Source organism: Theobroma umbraticum, unplaced genomic scaffold (assembly GCF_002168275.2).
Source record: "Theobroma umbraticum cultivar Fairchild unplaced genomic scaffold, ASM216827v3 scaffold_67.0, whole genome shotgun sequence".
Lineage (NCBI taxonomy): Eukaryota > Viridiplantae > Streptophyta > Magnoliopsida > Malvales > Malvaceae > Theobroma > Theobroma umbraticum.
In genome coordinates, this window is record NW_018397262.1 from 7,079,399 (window position 1) to 7,100,782 (window position 21,384).

Here is a 21,384-nt window from a genome sequence, read left to right on the forward strand (position 1 = left end):
GCTATAATTCCTGGGTAATATGATCAGAAATAGTATAAAAAAAATAAAATTTTGCTGCTGGACATTGTTTTGCTCTGCAGTCTCTATGGCTCTTAACCATGGGCATGTTTCCTTGTGAACAAGATACCAAAAGAAACAAAAGGTTCCTTAGGTCCGGGCTCATAATTCTGCTTTAGTCTATACCATAGTTTCTGAGGTTAATTTTTCTGCTGCTCTTTAATCTTCCATTAGCAGTGGCATATGATGTTTTTGCTTGTCAGTTCTGTTTTTCCTCTGTTTTCAGTAAATTTATCACTCAAAAAGAACCTTTTTCATACGTTAACAATAAAATTTTATTAATTTAATGCAATTAATAAGATCGAGCAAGGCAACATCATAAAGAACATATAAAATTGTTCAAGCAATGAAAAATGTGTTTAACATGAACCTGCATGATTTAGTTCAGCCAATATGTCACGAGATCATTACTCTTTTTACCAAAAACTAATGTAATGAAATATATAAAGTCGATGTTTATATACTCAGAACTCCTCTTTATCTATCAAAAATAAGATTTCGTAACAAATACGGTTAGATATTTTATGAAAATTAATTAAGCATTCCACACCAATCATCTGTTTAGAGAAAACCAAAAACGCATTGACAACTCAAAATTTACCTTTAGCCAACCTCCAAAAACGACATAGTTCATCAACCACACACTAAAAATAGCAAAACTAGATACCTGTTCTGCTTTTTTCACTACAAGAAGAAAGCACCACCCTGTTTCCCCTGTCCGAACCAACCGCAAAAACAAGAGGAAGAGAATTTAGCTTGACTCAATCTCCCATTTTCTTCTCCCCTTATAACCCTTTCATCCCTAAACTTCGTAGGGTTTCACTCAGAACTCCCTCCCCCTCTCCCCTTGCCGCGTCGTCACCGCGCGGCAAACCCCCTCCCCTGCCTTTGGCCTTGCCTCTCATCATAAACTAACAAAATAGAAAACAAAACAAAACATCAAAAAAGAAAAGGTTTTAAAAAAAAGCAAAAGCAGGCATGAAAATGCCTTGGATGAAACTCTTATGTCTTGCATTTCTCTGTATCTCTTTAAGAATTCAGCTCTGTTACGGCCAAGATAACACCGATGACTACAGTGATCCGGTGGCGGCACCACCACCGGGCCAAGACAATTGTAATGGCGTATTCTTGAGCTACGCTTTCACGTCAAGGAATAAAGAGTATCCCCACGTAAAGAACATTACAGCTCAATCATGGGCGTTCAAGTCTATAGCCACCATAATGAATGCGGGAACAGAAGAGGTAAAGGGATGGAAGATGTTCGTAGGGTTTCAACATAGGGAGATATTGGTGTCTGCAACGAACGCAGTCGTCATAGACGGCAGCGGAGATTTTCCGGTGGCTGTTGGGAATGGAACAACCTTGTCAGGGTACCCCATGTCGGACCTCAAGACGTCCATCGACACTGCTGGGGATTATAACCAGATTGCCGTGCAGGTTGAGTTCACCGGCACCATGTTTGGGTTGAAAGAGAAGGTGATTCCGATGCCTAAGACGATCAGGCTGGCAAACGATGGCTGGAACTGCCCCCAGCCTACTAAACATAGTAAGTTTCTTTTCCTTGTTTGATATTTAGGTTTTGTTTCATGCGTGGTGTTCCAACGTGAAGAAGCTATGCATGCATACTTTTGAACTTTCTTTCTTTATTTATTTTTTCGTTAGTGGACTCTTAATATAATCTTTGGATTAGATACAATTACTTAGACATATATATACGTTTTAATTTTTCCAATAAATTTAGAAGGACGGGATCTAAAATCTTAATTAAACAGGTAATTTTAATCTTAGAAAATACTAATTGTTTGATAATATTTTTGATTTTACAGCCACGTACATGCATGTATGTTGCAAAAAGAATCCCAAATTCAAGGCCAAGCCTGTGAGGGGCAAGTACTTGCCTAGGCAATATGGGGATCTCAACTTCATGTATGATGTTCTTCAAGCTTATGAAGGTAGCTATGTCGCCCAAGTAACCATGGATAACAACAGCCCCTTAAGCCGCCTTGATCACTGGAACTTGACTTGGGAATGGATGAGAGGGGAGTTCATTTACTCCATGAGAGGAGCCTACACTCACAAAATCGATTACTCTGATTGCATCTATGGCCTAGCAGGGCAATACCTCAAGGACTTTGATTTCAGTCAAGTCATGAATTGCCAGAAAAAGCCTGTGATTGCTGATCTACCAGCTGATAGAGCGAATGATACCACGGTTGGCAAGATTCCTTATTGTTGCAGGAATGGCACCCTCTTGCCACCCTTGATGGATGAAAGCAAAGCAAGGTCAATTTTCCAATTAAGGGTATACAAATTGCCTCCTGATACCAGCAAGACTGCTTTGTATCCACCACAAAGATGGAACATTACTGGGGTACTCAATCCCCAATACAAATGTGGCCCTCCAATTAGAGTTGATCCAACAGAATTTCCTGACACTACCGGGCTCCAGGCCACGACCAGTGCTATTGCAAGTTGGCAAGTTGTCTGCAACATTACCAAGCCAGAGAAGAAGAAAACCAAGTGCTGTGTTTCCTTCTCAGCTTACTACAACGATTCTGCCATTCCATGCAGTACCTGTGCTTGCGGCTGTGATAATATTGATACGGATACTTGCAACCCCAACGGGCGTTCGATGCTTCTCCCAGCAGATGCTCTACTTGTTCCTTTTGAAAACAGGACAGCAAAAGCTAAAGCCTTTGCCCATCTCAAGCACAGGGCTGTTCCTAAAAAGTTGCCTTGCCCTGACAATTGCGGAGTTAGTATAAATTGGCATGTTAACTCTGATTACAAGACCGGATGGACAGCTCGGATCACCCTGTTTAATTGGGGAGATTTGCCATTTGAGGACTGGTTCGCTGCTGTTCAAATGAACAAGGCTTTCCCGGGTTATGAAAATGTCTATTCCTTCAATGGAACAAAACTGCAATCCGTTAAGAATACCATTTTTTTCCAGGGTTTGCCAGGTTTGAATTACTTGGTGGCAGAGAGAAATGGGACTAAACGACATGATCCGAGAGTCCCTGGAAAGCAACAATCTGTGATTTCATTCACAAAGAAACATACACCAGGAATAAACATTCGACATGGCGATGGATTCCCTTCAAAGGTGTTCTTCAATGGGGAAGAATGTGCTCTTCCTGATGATTTTCCAAGGAGTGCAGGGCACAGCTCTCGCATTTCCTCCTCGGCTGCTATCTTCATAGCTATTCTGACTTTCTTGCTCATGACAGACCGTTTCCATTTATGATCTTTGAAGGGTCCTTTTTTTTTCTTGTAGTGTATTAGCTTTGGTAAGAATTTATATACATTATATTTTTGCTTCTATGATTTAAAACTCAACATCTTGAACAACCCCATGAATCATGATGATCTCTTTATAACTAGAATTTGCTTGGCTTTCTTTCTGGGAAAAGAAATAATGCTGATGTGACATGGGTGGATAGAGGATGGAGAGCAATGCGCAACTACAACTTGAAGAAGGCTTCTTCTGCTATAAATTTGATCATCAAGAAGTGCAGAGATGAGGAGACTCTAACAATTGTGAAAAACAGAAAAATTTATGATAATTTGTGCTTGAGCTGTACCGTAGATATTATTTATTGCCTGACAAGGCCTTTCCAATGTAATACTTCGGACAACCATCTTTTGGCTTTCTGGTATATAGTATTTTTTTTTTTACTGCAAAAGACAAATTAGAACTTCCATTTGGTCTCTTGAGCTGTTTTGTAAGAATGTTTTAGGGAAGTTGATGAACAAGCCAATGAAAAGGGTAATAGACAAATCATGGCAGTCATGGCAGGACATTGTAGTAATTTCACTTTTAGTCATGACAATAGCCTCGAATCAACATTTCACATTCAAGTCAAGAAAGTTCGTTGATATTCACACAGAAAAAAAAAGTGATTTTACATTCAACAGTTCATGACCAAAACTGTCTTTTAAGTGACCGTGGTGACTTTGGGACTATGAAGGGCAAATGCTTAGAATTTTGCCATGGTTCCCAAGCAATGTCCCGTGCACTATTTCCAATGCCTATCTGTTTTCAGAATCCGTACTCATGCTGCATGGAAATTAAGGGTATGTTCTGAAATGCTTTACTCTTTACAGAACTCTTTTCACCTCATAACTTCACCTAGAAAAACCCACCATTAACAGAAAATAGATTGTTTTGTTCTGAGCCAAAACAGTCCCACTGAAGATGGATTCTTCCAATAGCATTTTTCTATCAAGTTTACTTCATTTATTAGAACATAATAAAGTTAAGATAGCTAATTGTCACTTACAATTGTTTATTGCTTGATCCAAAGGTTATGGTCGTTCAATTTTGATATTAGTAGCTCTCACAAGTAGCTAAAGTGACTTATGTGTTCACCATTCATTTTTCTTTTTGTATGTGCTTTTCCTTCATATGGCAAGTAGAATAGTTCTGTAATTTTTCCTTTCTCATGAAGAGGGTATGGAGACTTCATCCATAAGCAGCTAATTTTCTTTGTATTTCATTGAAATTTGAATGGTTACAAAACACAAGATATGCCTATACAACAATGGATTTGTATAGAGACCCGGTAAACAGTGTTTTCGTATACAAGTAATGTGGAAGGTTGATATCACATATATAGCAAAACATTTGATGGTTGGAGCAGTTATAAAATACTGTAATCTCTGAGCCAGGATTCATCTGGAAGTAAATGAATTATCTTCTCCCAAATCAAGTCGTGGTATACAAGAAAAATTCTCATTATTTCATGACTGGGCGGAAAACGTCACATGGTTTAGCTTATGCTATGTCTTCTTGGCCTGTGGTCACAAGATGAAATGAAAGAGTGGAGTTCAAAGATTTACCAGAAAAACTTGACAAATGAGTATGAACTCGAGTACTACTGCCTACTATGCTATGCTGCTAATTTTTTGCCTTTCACGCAATGAAGGAATTTCAATGCCATAATTAAAAGGAAACGAGGAAATAGAAGTACCTTTTTTAAATATTTTTTATGAAGTTTCATTGCCCCAGTGCAAGCTTTCTTGGCATCCAAATTTCCAGTTATGTCATTCAGTATCTGAAAAAGAACAAAAACAAGAAAATGAGACAGGTAGAGCACTAGTACAACATAAAATGGATAAAAGTTGCAGCAGTCCCACAAAAAGAGGGAAAATTTTGATAGATAAAGTATACAGATATAAGGCTTCATCAGGACCCAAAGCAAGAGTTCAGGGTTTTGGAAGGTCCTACCCATGGACAGACACCTACTTCAGCAATGCATAATGGGAAGTCCCAGGTCAATTCCCAAAGAAATCCTAGAGTAAAAGCTGCAAAAAATATAAGCTGACCTTAACTACATCATCCAGGCCCCGAGCTTCTTGTTGTAGCTTTGAGCTCTTATCTTTTAAGACACTGGCTACAAGGAAAACAGAAATGGGGAGGGGAGCATCTGAGCTTTTAATTTTCATATTTTCTCTCTCATATTTCCCACACTGACGTATTGACTTTGTTTTTCCTTTAGAACCCTCGGCCTTCTCAACATTTGTTCCAGGTTCTTCATACAGAGAGAACAAGTCAGGATCATATTCCAGAGCCCACATCATCTGTAGAAAGTTTAGGTAACCAGACAAATCAACATTATGAGTAAATTCATGTGAAGCATACTGGATCAGAAGTATAGATACTATAAACACAGAATTGATTCACGTTAACCATGAAATTGTACAGTGTGCTTGACATAACACAACCAAACATTTATGCTTATGTTAGCCCACAAGTAATTATGAATTGTAAAACATCACCAAGGTGAAAATGATTTTTCTTCAATGTCCCTGGATGCATCTTGAATACACTCCTTAAAACAGCTTCATGAAAGTCACAAATTTTAATAATTGGTGCAACCTTCTCCAACGTATAAAGATATTTCATAGGAATTTTATCTTTTTTCCGTTCATCTTTATTCCTTGGAAAACCAGTCACACCACAGGTTAAAGAACTAAGTCAATACAAAGGAAATATCCATGTAAATGTTTCATAAGAATCGCTCCTTAAGATTTATTATCAACTTAATTTTCTAAGATCTGAAAAAGCCAAATCATAAACAAACAGTTCTATAAAATCATTGGAGTCAGAAACAATCACAATTATCATGGAAATGTGTATTGTTTCAGAAGAATGATATCAGGTAATTTACAAAGCATTTCATCATATATTTCGAATTCAATAAAATCAGATGATGGTATTGGAAATGTTGAACGTACCTCCCATAAATACAATGAATCACAAAATGAGAACTCTCGACGAAACAAAACCATTAGCATTCGAAAAGCAAAGAGATAGTCACCTCCACCCAGTGTCTCTGCAAACCAGTACAGGAAAAAGAAAATAATGATCTTCATACAACATGTGCAAAGAAAGCATAATGCATAACACGATGAATTTCATTTCTTACCTAAGTGTTGATGAAGTTTTGGATCAATAACTTGAGTTACAGCAGCCAAATTACTAAGTTGTGCCTCCACCCCAACTGAACTCTCAGTGCATCTGAAATTTCCTCGCTTTAAGATTTAAAATAGGAACACATATCATAAGAAACTGGTAATAAAGCGGAAAACAAGAAAATCCTTAAAAGGAAATGATTATGGTAAATTGAAGAGTCATATTTAATTGATCATACTGAAATACACCTTATGTGATAAATTAACAAAGCAGCGTGATTTTAATAGCAAAGATGGATAAAATACTTCCTATAAAACCAATTCTTTGAGGTTAGACTTTCAGCATACACAAATCTGCTTTTTTGGGCCGTTCTGATGTTTCTTTTTGAATGGATCAAATGAAGAGAAAACCAAATAGACAGAACAAGCAAGGTCTGACAAGATAAAGGACAATATCTATCAATGGCAATCTTGTGTCAACCAGCCATTATAAAACGTATGCAATGATATGTGGCAGATAAGAAAGACATAATAGTAAAATCTGCCAATGGTGCACAGAAAGTTCAATTTATAAAAGCAAGCCGGTAAAATGAATCCACAGGGAGGCAAAATGCATCCCTATTCCAAAGCGCGTAGAATGACTGAGTAGGAATTATTGGAGTAGACAATCTTGAACACAACCAGTACTTACAGATAGCATTCTCACACTGCACATATAAGAATCCTTAAAAGATCCTAAGGATTAGGAGTCAGAATTGCACCTAACAAGGATAAACTTAGTTATCAACTTCAAGATACATAAACATAAAATAAACCCACTTGAAGCTCGAACTTAGTTCAATACAGGAAAATGGACTTAATGCATATGTAAAGATAAGCCATCATGCTGTCATAGATCTGCAGTAAAATGGTAAGTAAAAATACCAATCTGCGCATCAGACGTTCAAAGCACCAAAATGCATCAGCTTCATCTTCAAGAAGGATAATCATGGGGGAGCAAAGATCACTCATTCCTGCCGAACAATGTATTGAATTTAGCTTTCAGAATTAGAATTTGATTGTAGATTGTACATAAAAAAATTATTCTTCCCTCGGTTACAAAGGGAGGTAGAGCAAATGGAAATTATGATAGGGAGAGGGTTAGTTACTGGAAGGTCGTAAAGGAAAATACCAGGAATAGGCAACTTTTTTATTTAGCAAAGAATGGAATGTAAATCTTGATTTTAATAACAGATGAATCTGATGAATAAAAGACCATATTAGAAATACTAGCAAAATCTAGATGTGATAACTAAATTCAAAGGCTTTCGTAATGGTTTTTAAACTTATAAACCTATAGTTATATGCAGTCACCACAATGTCAACCACATGCTACAATCATACGCTAAGCAAGTCAAACAAAGTGCCTAAACTAATGGCATTTTAAAATAACATAAATAAGTAAATCGAAGGTTCACTTGATTGAGGCAGTTACCAATATGGAAACTATTATCATCAGATAAGAAGGCCATCCCAGTAAGGGAAACAAAACTTTATATAATTACTCACCTTGACAATAGCCAACATCGGTATCTATCCAGGCATAAACAGAGAGAATATCCCAAAGTTTTGACAAATTCTCTTGCTTCTCATAGAATACTAAAGTCCTGTCAGTGCGAATGACATCAAGACCTGATAGAAACATAAATTCAAGGAATGTCATCATGACTAAGAGAAGAAAGCAACAAATCAAAGTGAGACATGCATTTAAAATAGAAACAACAACCAACCTATTTGATGCAATGTAAGCATCCACTGGATTACTTTCTTGTCCAAGGGACCACGACTGGTCAGCTCCTTCACCATTTCTGAACCATTAGCATTTGCTCCTGAATAATTCATCAAATATTAATACCTGGTTTATTCACTTTCAGCAAAATATTATTTTAAGCAGGTAAAGTGCCAGTAACTTGCCTGGATTTGTTTCTAAAAGTACTAAGGGGTCTTGAATGGGCTGACCATCTTCGGTGATTACAGGCGCTGTAATATATTTGCCACTTCCAACAACAGGAAATATGTCACGACATTCATTCTTCCATCTAGCATATTGCACCCTGAGATATAGAAGTGAGAAAACAACACTCAGCAAATGATCTCCTGGAGAGGAAAGAGGTCCAGCAGAGATCCGATCTCTCAAACATTCCATAACCTAATGGTACCAATTTACAAAAAAAGGAGGAGTGGACTACCTTCGATGCTGCCGTATCTGCTCCCTTTCATCAAATGTGCTCTTAGGATCATAACAGCCAAGTAGAAATTCCCAAACTTCTCCTCTAATCGAGGGATGGATCCCCTATGTTGCCCAAACAAAAAACCATAATAGCGATAGATAGAGACCACAACAAATAAGTACAAACATGAACATGCATTTAAACATACATAAACATAACCTTACTCAACCGCATATATGCATATGCTCTTCTACGGATAAGATTCAGACATAATACATGTCAGAATATGCAGTCCAGTTGCATTGCTGAATATATATATATATATATATAATGCTGCCATCCAGCGTGATTAACATAAGTTACATAGAACACATACTGATGAGTTTGCTTTTGATCTTTTGCAGTGATAAACTATCCATACTCTTTCATGGATACAATTTGTATGTTCTACATCATTTACAAGCACGACTATAGAAGGCTCAGCATTAAGATATCTGGATCAATTCTCACCAATAGTATACAAAATAAAAAATAAAAACAATCTATATTTCAATTCTGGTTTTGCTGACTAGTACATTTTTTTTATGACAGCAACTAAGACCTACTAAAAACTAAATTCTAGGTGGAAACGGCGCTAGCTACACAGGATACTAAATATATGAACGACTGTCACAGAAAAAGAAGCAACCAAATAATCCATGTAGCTTTCAAGTCTGATATATAAGGATGGCCATCAGACGACTATAGAAGTTTGAATGAATTACTCTGGAAACTTGTATATCCAATGCATTCCGCAAAACTACACTTGCATTTGATCAATTGTAATCTACTAACAAGAAAGAAAAAATCTTTTTGAACATGAATATGCACTTACCCCACGTTGGATTCGATGAAGAGTTTTGCCAATATCCAGATGCCCGTCCGGAGAAAATGCAGCTTGCCATTTTCTTGCACTTAGAGTTTTACCAGGCTACATAAACAAAGAAAAACAAAAGCATCTTCAATGAATCAGAATCATGTAGCAGAAAGCTAATCAGGCTGTCACAGCCCCTTTTTTAATATTGCAGCTTCATTTACATAATCAACAAAGTTAAAAGGAAACCATATTCGTTAAACTGGAAGCAGAAACTTTGGCCATGAAAACATTGACTTGACAGTGAATTGATCATGATAAGAAACCACATAAAACAAAGCTTCTAAAACTTTACTGTTTTATATATCTACAAATTCAAGATCAAATCTCAAATTCATACTACCAAATCCATATGAAAAGCCCTCAATTGGATAAACTCACTTGAGCTAAAATTCAATCAAATTAGAACCAATAACAAAACAAAAAAAAAAACCTTTTTCACATAAATCTAATCAAATATATTATCCAATGAACCACATTATATAAACGATGCTTCCTTTCCAATATTTTCTTAATCATTGGTCCAAATTAAGATCAAAGGGTGTCCAAATTTTCATTTTTTTTTCAACTAAAAACAAAAAGAAAAAAACAAACCTTGATTTTAAATCTGGTTCTTGGAACATCAGTGCATTCAGGCCGAACCTCATAATAAGAATCAGCAGGTTCTGCAGTAGCCCCCCACATTTACCAAGAAAAAAACGTAAAGGAAGAAATAAATTATTTTACCTTTTTGGCACAAAAAAGAAGCCACCAAAAGCTGTAACCTTTGATCAGAATAAGAACTACCCAGAAAGGAAATATCAAAGAAATGCAGGAAAAAGTTGAGAAAATGGGGGGGCCAGCCAAGTCAAGCTCTTCAAAGAACAAAAAGAAGGAGAATTTCCTTGACCCTTTTTTTTTTCCTTTTTTTCTAACAAAAATAAAACAAAAGAAATCTTCTTTTCTTTTTTGGGCTTTTTTTTGGGGGTTAATTATGGGTTTATTTGGTGGGTGGTGGTGGTGGCAGCCATGGTGGTTGTAAGAAAGTTAGCCATCTCACAAACACAAGGACATAAAAGAAAACAATTGGCCGTTTTATGCGTTAAGTTTAACCGTCTCCCTCTTGTTTCTCTGTCCTTGTCTATATTTAACTGCCACCCTTTTTTCATTTTTCATGTTCTAAATTAAATCCCCAAAAATAAAAACTTATTGCTTCTAAAAAAATTCTAAGCTTCTTCTTTATGTTCATGTTGACTTGACTTTTCTCACCTATGTTTTGCCTCTAGTTAAATTTGACCTTTTCTTTTCTCTCTATAATCTTCCTGCCTTTCTTTTTAACTTCATTTGCTGCCTCAATTTAATGCCTTTTACTCCTTATATGAGATTCACATGATTCTTGGGTAATTCTCTAACTTTCCTTTATTTCTATTTCCTTTTTGGGTTGTCACTTTTACCCATTTTTGTATTTTCTTGGTATTTTAAATGAGAGTTTTAGAACATTTCTCCCCAGCAAGGTGTGGTGGATGTGGTGGTGCCCATGTTCATGGGGGTAATGACAATGACCACGACCAGCTGACCAAGACTACGGTGATGGGGAAACTTGCTTGAACTATTCTTGGCTTTTGACTTCCCCAAAATTTGTGATAAACTCTGTCATAACTTAGATCTTGGAAGAAGAGTGACATTGTCTTAAAATGAAACCCAAAAGCCTACAAATCTTATGTCTCAAATGACAGCTAATACTCTGTAATGATAAATGGGAATTTTTGAAGGTAATGACTCTAATCATCACTAATGGTGGGAATAATTATTGCATTTGTGTTATTCAATTAATCTTTTTGATCGTAAGGAGAGAAATGTTTGGACATGGAACAGCATTGGGTCCCTTAAAAACATAGTAGTAATTAGAGAAAGAATGCCTGTGGGTACCAGGGAATATGATTTGTTCTGGTTCATAAAATGCTTGCCAACTTATTCAGCAAAGTTATGAAGATATAAATAAATGCTTTCCAACTTGAAGAGGACCCTTTCTGGCTTGGTTGGTTGGGGTTCTAATTTAGCAAGGACAAAGCACTGAGAGGAGTTGAAGTTGCCAGGCTGCCAGATTGATCCATTCAATTTTCTTCTTTTTACCTTTTATTGTTTTACCAACTGTCCTTAGGCTCTCTTTCTGCTCGGATTTAACTCAACTGGTAAAAGTGAAAAGAATTTCAATAAAAATCTTAATTTCGAGTCATAATACTCTCTTTTATAAAAAAAAATTAAGATCATTTCTTTCGAATCTAGAATTGTAGTCGATCTCCATCAGTATTTCTTACTGAGGACCATGTAGTAACATTTCGATCATTTGTTAAGGACCCAAGTTTAACAACTGGGCAGTTTCCCAGCTGCATATAATCTCCATTATCCTTCTTTCCTTTTCTGATTGCCTTTAGTTTCCCCTGTCTCCTTGCTTTTATATGTGTCCCCCATTTTTTTCCTAGCAGTATCTGACTACCTATTTACTTTCTGCAGATAGAGTTAAGTAGCTGCAAGAGGGGTGTTGGTCAGGGAACAGGAACTGGTCAAGTTGTTCAGACATTTCAGCTGACTTCTACTTTCCTGAGACTGGATTAATCAGCAATATTTAACAATGGCAAACATAGCAAATTAAGTAGCTGAATGATCTATTTCATGTCTGACTTTGTCTAGATCTTGTCCCTGATGACAATCTAAACAGGTCAGGACAAAGTAAACCTTAGTATTCAAGACTGGTTAATTAAGCCATCAAACTTAACCTTAACTAGGTAGGAAGGATGACCATGACTAAACCAGTTGGGCAATTATTTCTCTGTCATCCTTCATTTTCAGTTCTGCAGAAAATTCAAGTGCATATAAGCATATAAGAGAACGAAATGGAATTCAACAAAAAAAAAAACAAAAAACATTATTCTTGATGAAATGAAGAAGACCTATTTTGCTACTAAATCACCATTGCTGTAACTTCATTCACCTTGCAAGATACCAGGAATTCTTGAGTCTAAAACAGATTTAAGCTGTGCATACCTGTCTCTATCTCCAACTCATTCTTTTCTTTATTTTGGTCTCTTTTCTAATGCTAATGCTGCAAGAAGGTAAAACCAAAGCCTAAATACATTTCATCAAGCTAATTCCTAGGATGAACAATTCTAGAGAAAAAAATTTTGGGATGTGAACCCAAATTCCCATAAGTTATACAAGATGCCAATTGGTTTAACCCAAAGTTCAAGACATGAATATTCTTGTTTATGGTCAAGTAAAGCATAAACCCATGATAAAGCAAGTAACAGAAAAGATTGAAAAGAGCGCAGAAGAATACTCCAGCTCTTACAAACTATAATAAGGTGAAGATTTATGCTTTGCACCAGAAGCCAAGAAATCCCAAAGGAAAAGAGAATATGGAAAAGAAGCAAAAGCTTCCCTGCCACAGTTTGTAAAGTTGCATGCAAGTTGGCCTACAAAAACCCTGGGCTTGGCGCCCATTTGTAGCAACCCCTTTTGCTTCACTTAAGTTTACATTTTTTGGTTCAAACACCAGTCTTTGATTGTCCTTTCTGTTTGTTTTTGCAATGGCTAACTCCATTTTTGGACCGGATTATCAAAGCAAAGCCTTTCATTTGTTGGGTCTCTTTGTTTTCATGCTGCTGATTCAGAATGGTTATGCAAGGGAATTCACAGTGAACTGGGGTCTTCACAATGGCAGCTATGCAGAAAATTATAACCAATGGGCAGAAAGAAACAGATTTCAGATTGGAGACTCCATTGGTAAGTCATTGGTTTATCCCTAAGGATTCATTGGTTCTAAGTTCTAGTATAGTGTAACTTTGTTTTCATTTTTCCTTGTATGTGGCGACATGCTGCAGTGTTTGTCTACCAACCGAACAATGATTCAGTGCTTCATGTAACCGCGGAGGCCTACAAAAACTGCAGCACAGAGGCACCGATCTCCGACTACAAGGATGGCCACACTGTTTTCTCATTGAGCCGTTCGGGGCCTTACTATTTCATCAGTGGAAACCGAGATAACTGTGAAAAGAATGAGAAATTGGTGATTGTCGTCTTGGCTGATAGAAGCAACGGCTCTTCAAGCACAAACGAAACCGCCCCTCCTTCTCCTCCGCCTTCAGGCTCAACCAACTTAATGCCATCTCCGGCCCCCTCTGGCGAGTCTCCACCCGCTGGAACAGTTGAGATTAACCCGACACCAGCACCAAGCAACGAGGGTAATCACAAAAACGCAGCCTCTTCAGTCTTCACGAGTGTTGCTGGTTCAATTGGAGCATTTGTTGCTTCAACTCTTCTTCTAGCATTCTAAGAGGAAGAATTTCCATGATGAATTAGATTTCTTAATTTCTTGAATTCTTTTTTCTGATTCTATTGGGTTTTTCTTCTTCTTTCTTTTTTTGACATTTTTCTTTCTTTGTTCTTCCTCAGCTTATGTTCACTATGGTCAACTGTGTTTTTTTTTTTCCTGACAACTTATTGTCAAAACTAAAGGAATAAGGTGATAGATGTATAGTACTTGGTGTGCTTGTTTGTAAACAGAGAAATAAAAATGGATTGTATACTGTGTGGATACTGCTTACCAGCTTTTTCTGTTCTCTATTTTTTTTCCTGCTTCCATTGCCAAGGAAGAAACAAGCATGTAAGTCATTCAGACAAAATCTATCAAACTTCAAAAGAATAAATAAATAAAATCATCGAGCTCTAAGCAATGCTGAAATTTCAATAAATTACCAGATCAATACAAGACCATCGATCAATAAATTATAAAAAAAAAAAAAACTCAATTAATAAACTGCATATTGACAGCTAAGCTAAATTATCAAATTTCAATCCATCACTTAAAAAAGTGAATGGGTTCAAACATACACAAAACAAGTACCTAACAATCACATTCCTGGGTAATCACTGATGTGGTAACCACATCTCTCCATTTTTTACTTCAAGGAGAAATAAGATGTAAGTTTATTGCATCCAAACATTGCAACAAAAATTCTTGTGCTTCATTTCATGTGTGAAAAGGGCTACATCTCGATTGTCCTCACTAATTAGAATTCTTTACAGAATAACAATTTTTTTTTTTTGACTCGTCTATCAAAAATTTTTGCCTAATTCTACTTTTTTCATCAGCCTAATTGTATTATGTAAAATTGAATCCAAAATCCCAGCAACCTGCAATCCACAGAGAAGATTCATCAATATCGCAGTTTTGGTTTTCTAAGGCAAATTTTGAAAGGAAAAGAAAAAGGCTGTTGGGGAGGGGGTTGTAAGTTACTAACCGTGAAAACACCTCCAATTATAGCGCAGACATTGGTTATAAAGTGCGAAAACGATTTTGGGTTTTCTGTTATTAAAACCTGAGTACAAAAGGAAAATAAAAAAAAGCTATGTTAATGAAAAACAATAAGAATGGAAGGTAAAACCTTCTCAAATATAATTAATCAGTTCAAAGAATAACCTGCATTGGAGATAACTCGAAATGAAATTTTGTGACAGGTATGTATATGCTCTGTGCCAGACTGCTGTGCGCTGTGTACTCATATTCCTCAATTAATGTATGTTCACGAGAAGATCTTCTTGTAACCACCTCTGTTTTGACTATTTGAAGGTAATGCTCTATCTGTGGATGCAATTAAGAAAGATGAAGCTCGTAGATTAAGAGATTTACACATTTCAAAAAACTATAACAGCATTTCAGCAGATATAATATTCTATTACAAGGGCAGTCCCTTCTTTTCCAGGTACAATTATTTGTCTTTGCAGCCAGAAATAGGACTGAAATCTCTAACGAGGTTTCCTATTGTAACAATTGCCATAATCTCTACTAGAGACCTTGACATTTAATTTTGTTTTTAATTAGTATTGACTCCACTCATTTGACCAATTACAAGTTATTTAAACAAGAATTGGTTAGGTACATTTTATAGATTTTAGACTATGAAGAAACTCTTAGAACAGAAAATTCTTTATTGTTGATCAAGGTATACACATATCTCACTCAGCCGCAGAGGTAAAGCATCATTGATTGCTTTGACAGAAAGGCATATAAAATGTTCATGTCAACACCATGACACTTAAAAGGTAAAATAAACAATTGAACAGAAAAGATCATATAAAAAAGCAAACTTACAGTAACATTTGCATCTAACTCCCGGTGATTAATGAATGACCGACCATTCAACCTGTCATGGCTTCTACCAATATAAGGTATTAACCGCTTCACATCACTCAGTACCCGAGGTGAAATTGTTTTACCAAATGAAAGATGGCTTATGACATGAGACATGTTCATTTGGGAAGCATCAAAAGAATGGGCTGCCGAACGAGCAGAAATGATAAGGTTGCCAGGAACCTGAGAAGTGCAAGTCAAACTTAATACTTTAAGTTTAAGGTATAAAAAGAAAAACAATTCCAAAAATTGGCACACTTAGAGATCGAAGGGATGATACAACACACATTTCTATGGCTCATATCTCAAGGGTAAACAAAAATGATTGGACTAAGAAATTACAAGTAAAAGAAGTCAAATGGTCAGAGTCTAATTTAGGACCATAATTATCACCTTCTTTACACGCACATATCCTTCAATTCTACATCCTCCTGTCTTTGGTGCTGGTCTTTTTGTTATGTTGGATTTATCCTCCAAAGCCAGCTTCTGGGACTCCAGTGGTATAGGAGCAACCAATTCTTCCATTGTCTGAAGAAACAGACAACTGAATTAGGTCACACGTGCACCTTTATCTTATAAGATTTCTATAACTGATCTATAAATGCAAACAGCCAATTCAAAACTAACTGCAATTGTACCTTAACCAGGCTTTCTGTATCACGATCTCCATAATAAGATTCATGATCATGGTGTCCATGGTCCTCCCTGAAACACATACAAGTCAGACAACAAGGTGAATCTACAAAGCAAATATAAAGAAGGTTCGGCAGAACTAAATAGCCTAGAAGAAAGTATAATCCTCTGGTCAGTGGTCAAAGGAAAGTGAAAGGTGAAATATATGCCCCAAAGAATAGTACATGTACAAGCTTCACATGTTTGAATCTAATAATAATTTGTCAGTAACAAGCAACATAAAGAAAAGAGGGAGTGAGACCGAATGGGGAAAAGTGAGTGGGGGGCATTAAACCATTAACATATAAGGGTAGAAAATATATGTAAAATATTTTCGTTTACCTCAAATCACTGCCTTTTCGGAAAATGCGAATAGAAGGATACCCTTGAATGTGATGCCTTAATGAAAAAGAAACACAGAACAAATGAGCATGATAGCAATTGATAGAAAAGAAAAGGACGAAAGAGAGAAAGAGAAAAGATTAAACTTGTGGCAAAGCTATGAAAAAGATGCAACATTCGGAAAATACTTTTATGTTAGAACCAAGATAAATTTACAAAGTGGTATATATTTATATGTATCTACAACATCAAACTGGTCAAAACGTAACAATATGGTTTGTAGTCAAATAATGACATATAATCAAACTCTCATACAACAAGCATCAATTTACATGTGATCAAGCATCAACAAAGACATACCTCCTACACAAGTCAACTTCTTCAGTGCAATCAACCTTTGACAAAAGAATACGCCCATCTATTTCTGGATCATATCTGTGCAAGGGTGAAAAATTAATTCCTAAATCAAGAAGCTATTTACAAATTTATCCCATGGGAGAGAAATGATGTATGCTCAGACCTCTCTTTTATTATCTTGGCTGCTTTGTCCCATGATGGTTTCTGAAACCCAAAAAGTAACATGAGATAAGTGAAGAAACCACCACAAGCTCTCAGTGGTAAAAGGAACAAGTTTAAGCTCCAATATGACCTTTAAGCCATTCAAAAAAGGAACAAGAACTAAACAACACAAAACACAAACCATAGGATGCTGGCAATTATCATTTTTTTATGAAACCTTTGGACTAAGAAGGATGTTCTTAAGGATCCTCGTAATCCTTCTCAGTTAAAGAAGTGTGCTTAATCAGACCATCAAGTTCTTTGCCTTATCATCTTTCAAAAAAAAAAAAGTTCTTTGCCTTGTCAAGTCCATTTAGACAAAAGGAAGTATACATATATAAGCAAAAATTACTTTGAATGTAAGAGAAAATCCATCCTCTACATTTTAGGTTGCAAAACATCTGTTCCAATTACTATTTTCTTTTTCTTTTTTTTAATTTCAGAGGCAAAATCGCTTGCCGGAAGCGCCTGAATTACATATAATGGGTTCATATAATGGCTTTGAAGCATGTTTGGGTGCTAGTACTGGCATTACATATAATGGCTTCGGTATATGAAATCTATTAGTTTTAAAGCTTTCTGTTTCATAAATAGCAAGCCAGGTAGCATAAACCTCTTCCTACTCATCTTGCTGACTTATTTTTCTGAAATACTATCAGCAAAATTTTCTTTAAAAAAAAATTAAACTTAATTAAGCAAATATAGTAGTCATTATTGCTGAAAGCATCCATTACTATCAGCTCCGCCTAAGATTTCATACTCCTTAGCAGCAAGGGTTTAATTCATTTCTATTTGCTATTGTTTAGAACATTTAGAAAAACATGCCTGTATAGAAAGACACACATAGAGCTAAACATGCCGAGGTCCTACTACCGAAAATATCACATCACAGAGCATATTAAAGGGCTATTAGAATATAAATGAAGTGCATGAAGTCACAAAATAAGTCACTTGAAAAAGAAGTAAGATTTGGCAACAACATAACTGCAAAACAAGTCATGTATGATGACCAGTTTCCACAGTGTGAGAGCTAGTCAATAATGCTTTTAGCGAGTATCTTCCAGACAAAGATTGTGCATGCTAATAGTAGATTACCAGGCGATTACTCCAGTAGCACCAAGGAGCATAAAAATTGACAACCAAAATTGGATACCTGCAAAAAACCATTCAAATCAATCAATAGAGGTATCACCTAAATTGGCATTTAACAAAGCCCCATAGTGGGAACATAATACACAAAATTAAATGGCTTGCAAGGTTGAATTGATCCACTTACTGATGTGAAAGTTTGTCAAAGCTAACACCATTTAATGGTACGGAACCCTCAACACTTTCTTCGTCAACTTCATCTCCATGCTTAATGAAATGTGGAACAGGTTCAGCATGAAACTCAGCACCAGTTGGTCTTAAATGTGGATCTATAGAAAACTTTCGGATTGTTTTTGTTATATTCAACCTGTTCTGGAAACATAAGGCACAAAATTTAGTCATACGGACCAAAATTTACATGGTAAAATGCCATTGAGGAAAAACATTCAGGCAATTTGAAGAATGAAGTATGAAAAAAGACTGACAGGCAAATATTAACACAAAACCCAGGCATAAACAAGTGTGCTGTATTTCATTTTCTTTAGCATCAAAAATATTATCAGATAAGTTTCAAAAAAGATAGTGAACACGATACAACTCACATCTAAAAGTGTTCACGAATACTCTATGTCAGGAATTTGAAAATTTAGTGCTAAACACAAGCTTAAGTATTCTTTTTCAATAAAATTAAGCAAATGAAACACATCAGATAATAGAAACTTACAGTTCCCAAGACATCACTCACGTCAACAGAAGCAAACTCACATGAGAGCGCTGGAAAACTGCAGATCAATTGGAATAGTCAGCCAACTTGATTATATATCATTAAAATAAAGCTTGAATGCTCAAGGATATTGCAGAAATGAAAAGAAACATGCATATTGAGATCACTGACAGTTTAGCAAAAAAGAGAGTTCCACCGAACCTATGACAGTTTTGAAAGAAAACCCATAAAAGTATGTCCAAATAAATGCATGGATTAATGCTTAACTGGGTGGTAATTGACATGTAGCAACATAAATCAAACAATTTTAAAAAAATTTGTATGGAAAACTCAAAAGTAGCATAAGGTACCCTAAGAGTCACAATACAATGAAATCTCATTCTTTATTTAGTAGTCAAGCAAGAATATTGCAACACAATTTGGAGCCTTAGTGCATGAGAGGTCTCTTTTCATGCTAAGCTCAATTGAGAACAAATATGAGATAGAGTAGAAACTTAAGTATCATCATCTTCTCAAGACTTCAAATTCAAAAATTTCAAGCCAATCCTGCCCATTACAGTAATGTGTCCATCAATGTACAAATAAAGATAAGCAGTAATAATCCATATAACCACATGCTCAATCTACACAGAAACAAGCCCTCTGCCTCTGATTGGACATAAGTTCACCTGCACCTCCAATCATATTAGCAACAAACAGCTAATATCAGAATCCATGCCAAGACTCATCCATGTTAATGCACAAGTTCATATACAGGATGCACACACTTAGACATACTCAAGCTATGCCCTATTTTTTTCACTTATTGATACATGAAGAGACAAAGACTATAACAGGAAAAAAATTATGCCAACAAAAGTTCAAGGCTAACGTTTACAGAACAAAAGATTAACTAACCTATTTTTAATGTCCCTAATAAATGACACGAGGATGATACGAGACAAAAACAGCTCATAAGTCAAGATCGTAGCTAAGACATTGCCACAGAAAGGCTAAGAATTAAATACCAAAAAGCTTTCAACCAACTGAGAAGGTCAAATGGTAACATTGCTACAGAAAAAAAGCACCTGATGTTAAAATCAATGCGTAAAAACTCCCCATCAGAACTCTTGTCAACAATAACAGATGTAGAGGTGCTGACTGTTAAATAATTGCTCAATTCCTGCAAAATCAATGTCATCTATCACAGTTGGTTCATAGCAAGGCAGCAGCTTAATTTATAAACTACAACGAATCTGATAAGTATCATCAGAGAAAGGAAAAAGAAATGGCAACAAAAAATAAGATAAAAAGAAGTTGGAGAAATGCTGTTTGGGATGAAATGTCAACCTAGACACCAAGCACATCATATCAAATCAAAATTGGAGTAAACAGCAAGGCTGCCTACCATTCCAAATAAAAACATCATGGCGAGTGCTGCTACTATAGATAACCCTGCACCGGATAACGACGCCTCTGTCAAATCTCTCGGGATTTTCCTGTATAAAAAAGGAAAGCATAATCGACAAAAACATGATAATCATTATAACATTTCCTTAACCGCACAACAGAAATCCTAAACAAAAAAAAAAAGAACTTTAACTAAGAAATTCAGCAGATGACTCAGTCACGTATATGTCCTTAAACCTCAATAACAAATTCAGCTCATTCAACAAATTTACTATAAAAATTTTCGCAATCAAACAAAAAAAATCACCGAAATGATTCAAATGGATATAATGCAATGCTAACAGGAAACGGTTTTCATTTGTGCCTTTTTTCCTATTAAATGCTTTAGATCCACGAAAAATTTCGAAAGAGAAAAGGGAGATCGATCTGAACCTGTAAAAATCGACGGACTTGATCTTGCTTGAAGAAATCATGGCTGCGATGAACCAATCCCAATCAGACTTCAAAGAAAAAAATTTAAATCCCAAGAGATCTGGCAATGGAAAATTAACCTTTTTTCAGTGTAAAAAAAAAAGTGAGAGACGAGCCAAGTCGTGAACTACTTAACTCTCCTGCGTTTTATCCGGGGTTTTCCCCTTTTTATATATATTTTAAAATTTTTACTTCAGGCCCCAATCTACTGCGGGTAACAGCAGGCTTAAAATGCGGAAAAATAGGAGAGCTGTTCTCTTAAACTCTGCCACATCGGATACTAGGGGCAAAGTTGATGGTAGATCAAAAATTCTGTCCGTAAATTCATTGCATGTCCTTTCTTTTTCTTTTTTCTTTTTTTCATAATGATCAA

The 21,384-nt window shown here is 36.0% G+C and overlaps 4 protein-coding genes across 8 annotated transcripts; 2 read left to right on the plus strand and 2 right to left on the minus strand.

The window, feature by feature from the left end:
* Positions 1-78: 78 nt before the first annotated feature.
* LOC110419142 (COBRA-like protein 10) lies at positions 79-3,809 on the plus strand. Of its 4 annotated transcripts, none has more exons than XM_021432047.2 (3): positions 79-1,603; positions 1,884-3,347; positions 3,442-3,809. In XM_021432047.2, the coding sequence occupies exons 1-2, from the start codon at positions 1,036-1,038 to the stop codon at positions 3,302-3,304; spliced, it is 1,989 nt and encodes a 662-aa protein (XP_021287722.1). In that variant the 5' UTR covers positions 79-1,035; the 3' UTR covers positions 3,305-3,347; positions 3,442-3,809. The 4 variants fall into 4 exon arrangements, with proteins under 4 accessions (XP_021287722.1, XP_021287721.1, XP_089640149.1 ...); XM_021432046.2 differs by having other exon boundaries at positions 3,471-3,808; XM_089784023.1 differs by lacking the exon at positions 3,442-3,809 and having other exon boundaries at positions 79-196; positions 1,092-1,603; positions 1,884-3,381.
* A 762-nt stretch (positions 3,810-4,571) lies between these two features.
* LOC110419867 (rab GTPase-activating protein 22-like) lies at positions 4,572-10,721 on the minus strand. Its single transcript, XM_021432998.2, has 12 exons — positions 10,192-10,721; positions 9,559-9,654; positions 8,703-8,806; positions 8,428-8,567; positions 8,244-8,342; positions 8,023-8,145; positions 7,399-7,487; positions 6,489-6,594; positions 6,298-6,395; positions 5,386-5,640; positions 5,031-5,114; positions 4,572-4,854 (listed from the first exon to the last, which is right to left on the minus strand). Exons 1-12 carry the CDS (start codon positions 10,279-10,281, stop codon positions 4,840-4,842), a joined length of 1,299 nt encoding a protein of 432 aa, XP_021288673.1. The 5' UTR covers positions 10,282-10,721; the 3' UTR covers positions 4,572-4,839.
* Positions 10,722-13,062: 2,341 nt separating this feature from the next.
* On the plus strand, positions 13,063-14,170 carry ENODL9 (early nodulin-like protein 9). Its single transcript, XM_021432551.2, has 2 exons — positions 13,063-13,359; positions 13,458-14,170. Exons 1-2 carry the CDS (start codon positions 13,164-13,166, stop codon positions 13,907-13,909), a joined length of 648 nt encoding a protein of 215 aa, XP_021288226.1. The 5' UTR covers positions 13,063-13,163; the 3' UTR covers positions 13,910-14,170.
* A 408-nt stretch (positions 14,171-14,578) lies between these two features.
* LOC110419479 (protein disulfide-isomerase 5-3-like) lies at positions 14,579-21,147 on the minus strand. 2 transcript variants are annotated; one of them, XM_089784070.1, is made up of 15 exons: positions 20,973-21,147; positions 20,539-20,629; positions 20,219-20,313; positions 19,152-19,209; positions 18,615-18,799; positions 18,434-18,491; positions 17,301-17,341; positions 17,141-17,215; positions 16,781-16,837; positions 16,405-16,471; positions 16,160-16,294; positions 15,728-15,949; positions 15,056-15,217; positions 14,877-14,954; positions 14,579-14,728 (listed from the first exon to the last, which is right to left on the minus strand). In XM_089784070.1, exons 1-15 carry the CDS (start codon positions 21,011-21,013, stop codon positions 14,642-14,644), a joined length of 1,452 nt encoding a protein of 483 aa, XP_089640196.1. In that variant the 5' UTR covers positions 21,014-21,147; the 3' UTR covers positions 14,579-14,641. The 2 variants fall into 2 exon arrangements, with proteins under 2 accessions (XP_089640196.1, XP_021288225.1); XM_021432550.1 differs by having other exon boundaries at positions 14,579-14,769.
* Positions 21,148-21,384: the final 237 nt, after the last annotated feature.

Excerpts from the sequence above, each read along its gene's own strand:
- LOC110419479 (XM_089784070.1), bottom strand. The coding sequence starts at position 21,013 with ATGATTTCTTCAAGCAAGATCAAGTCCGTCGATTTTTACAG. Across the intron at positions 20,630-20,972 it reads AAGTCCGTCGATTTTTACAG|GAAAATCCCGAGAGATTTGA; the intron begins GTTCAGATCGAT and ends TTTTTTATACAG. Across the intron at positions 18,492-18,614 it reads TTTGACAAACTTTCACATCA|GTATCCAATTTTGGTTGTCA; the intron begins GTAAGTGGATCA and ends GGTTTTTTGCAG.
- ENODL9 (XM_021432551.2), top strand. The coding sequence starts at position 13,164 with ATGGCTAACTCCATTTTTGGACCGGATTATCAAAGCAAAGCCTTTCAT. Across the intron at positions 13,360-13,457 it reads TCAGATTGGAGACTCCATTG|TGTTTGTCTACCAACCGAAC; the intron begins GTAAGTCATTGG and ends GACATGCTGCAG.
- LOC110419142 (XM_021432047.2), top strand. The coding sequence starts at position 1,036 with ATGAAAATGCCTTGGATGAAACTCTTATGTCTTGCATTTCTCTGTATC. Across the intron at positions 1,604-1,883 it reads CCCCCAGCCTACTAAACATA|CCACGTACATGCATGTATGT; the intron begins GTAAGTTTCTTT and ends TTGATTTTACAG.
- LOC110419867 (XM_021432998.2), bottom strand. The coding sequence starts at position 10,281 with ATGTGGGGGGCTACTGCAGAACCTGCTGATTCTTATTATGAGGTTCGG. Across the intron at positions 6,595-7,398 it reads AACGTCTGATGCGCAGATTG|CGAGGAAATTTCAGATGCAC; the intron begins GTATTTTTACTT and ends TAAATCTTAAAG. Across the intron at positions 6,396-6,488 it reads AAAACTTCATCAACACTTAG|AGACACTGGGTGGAGGTGAC; the intron begins GTAAGAAATGAA and ends ACTGGTTTGCAG.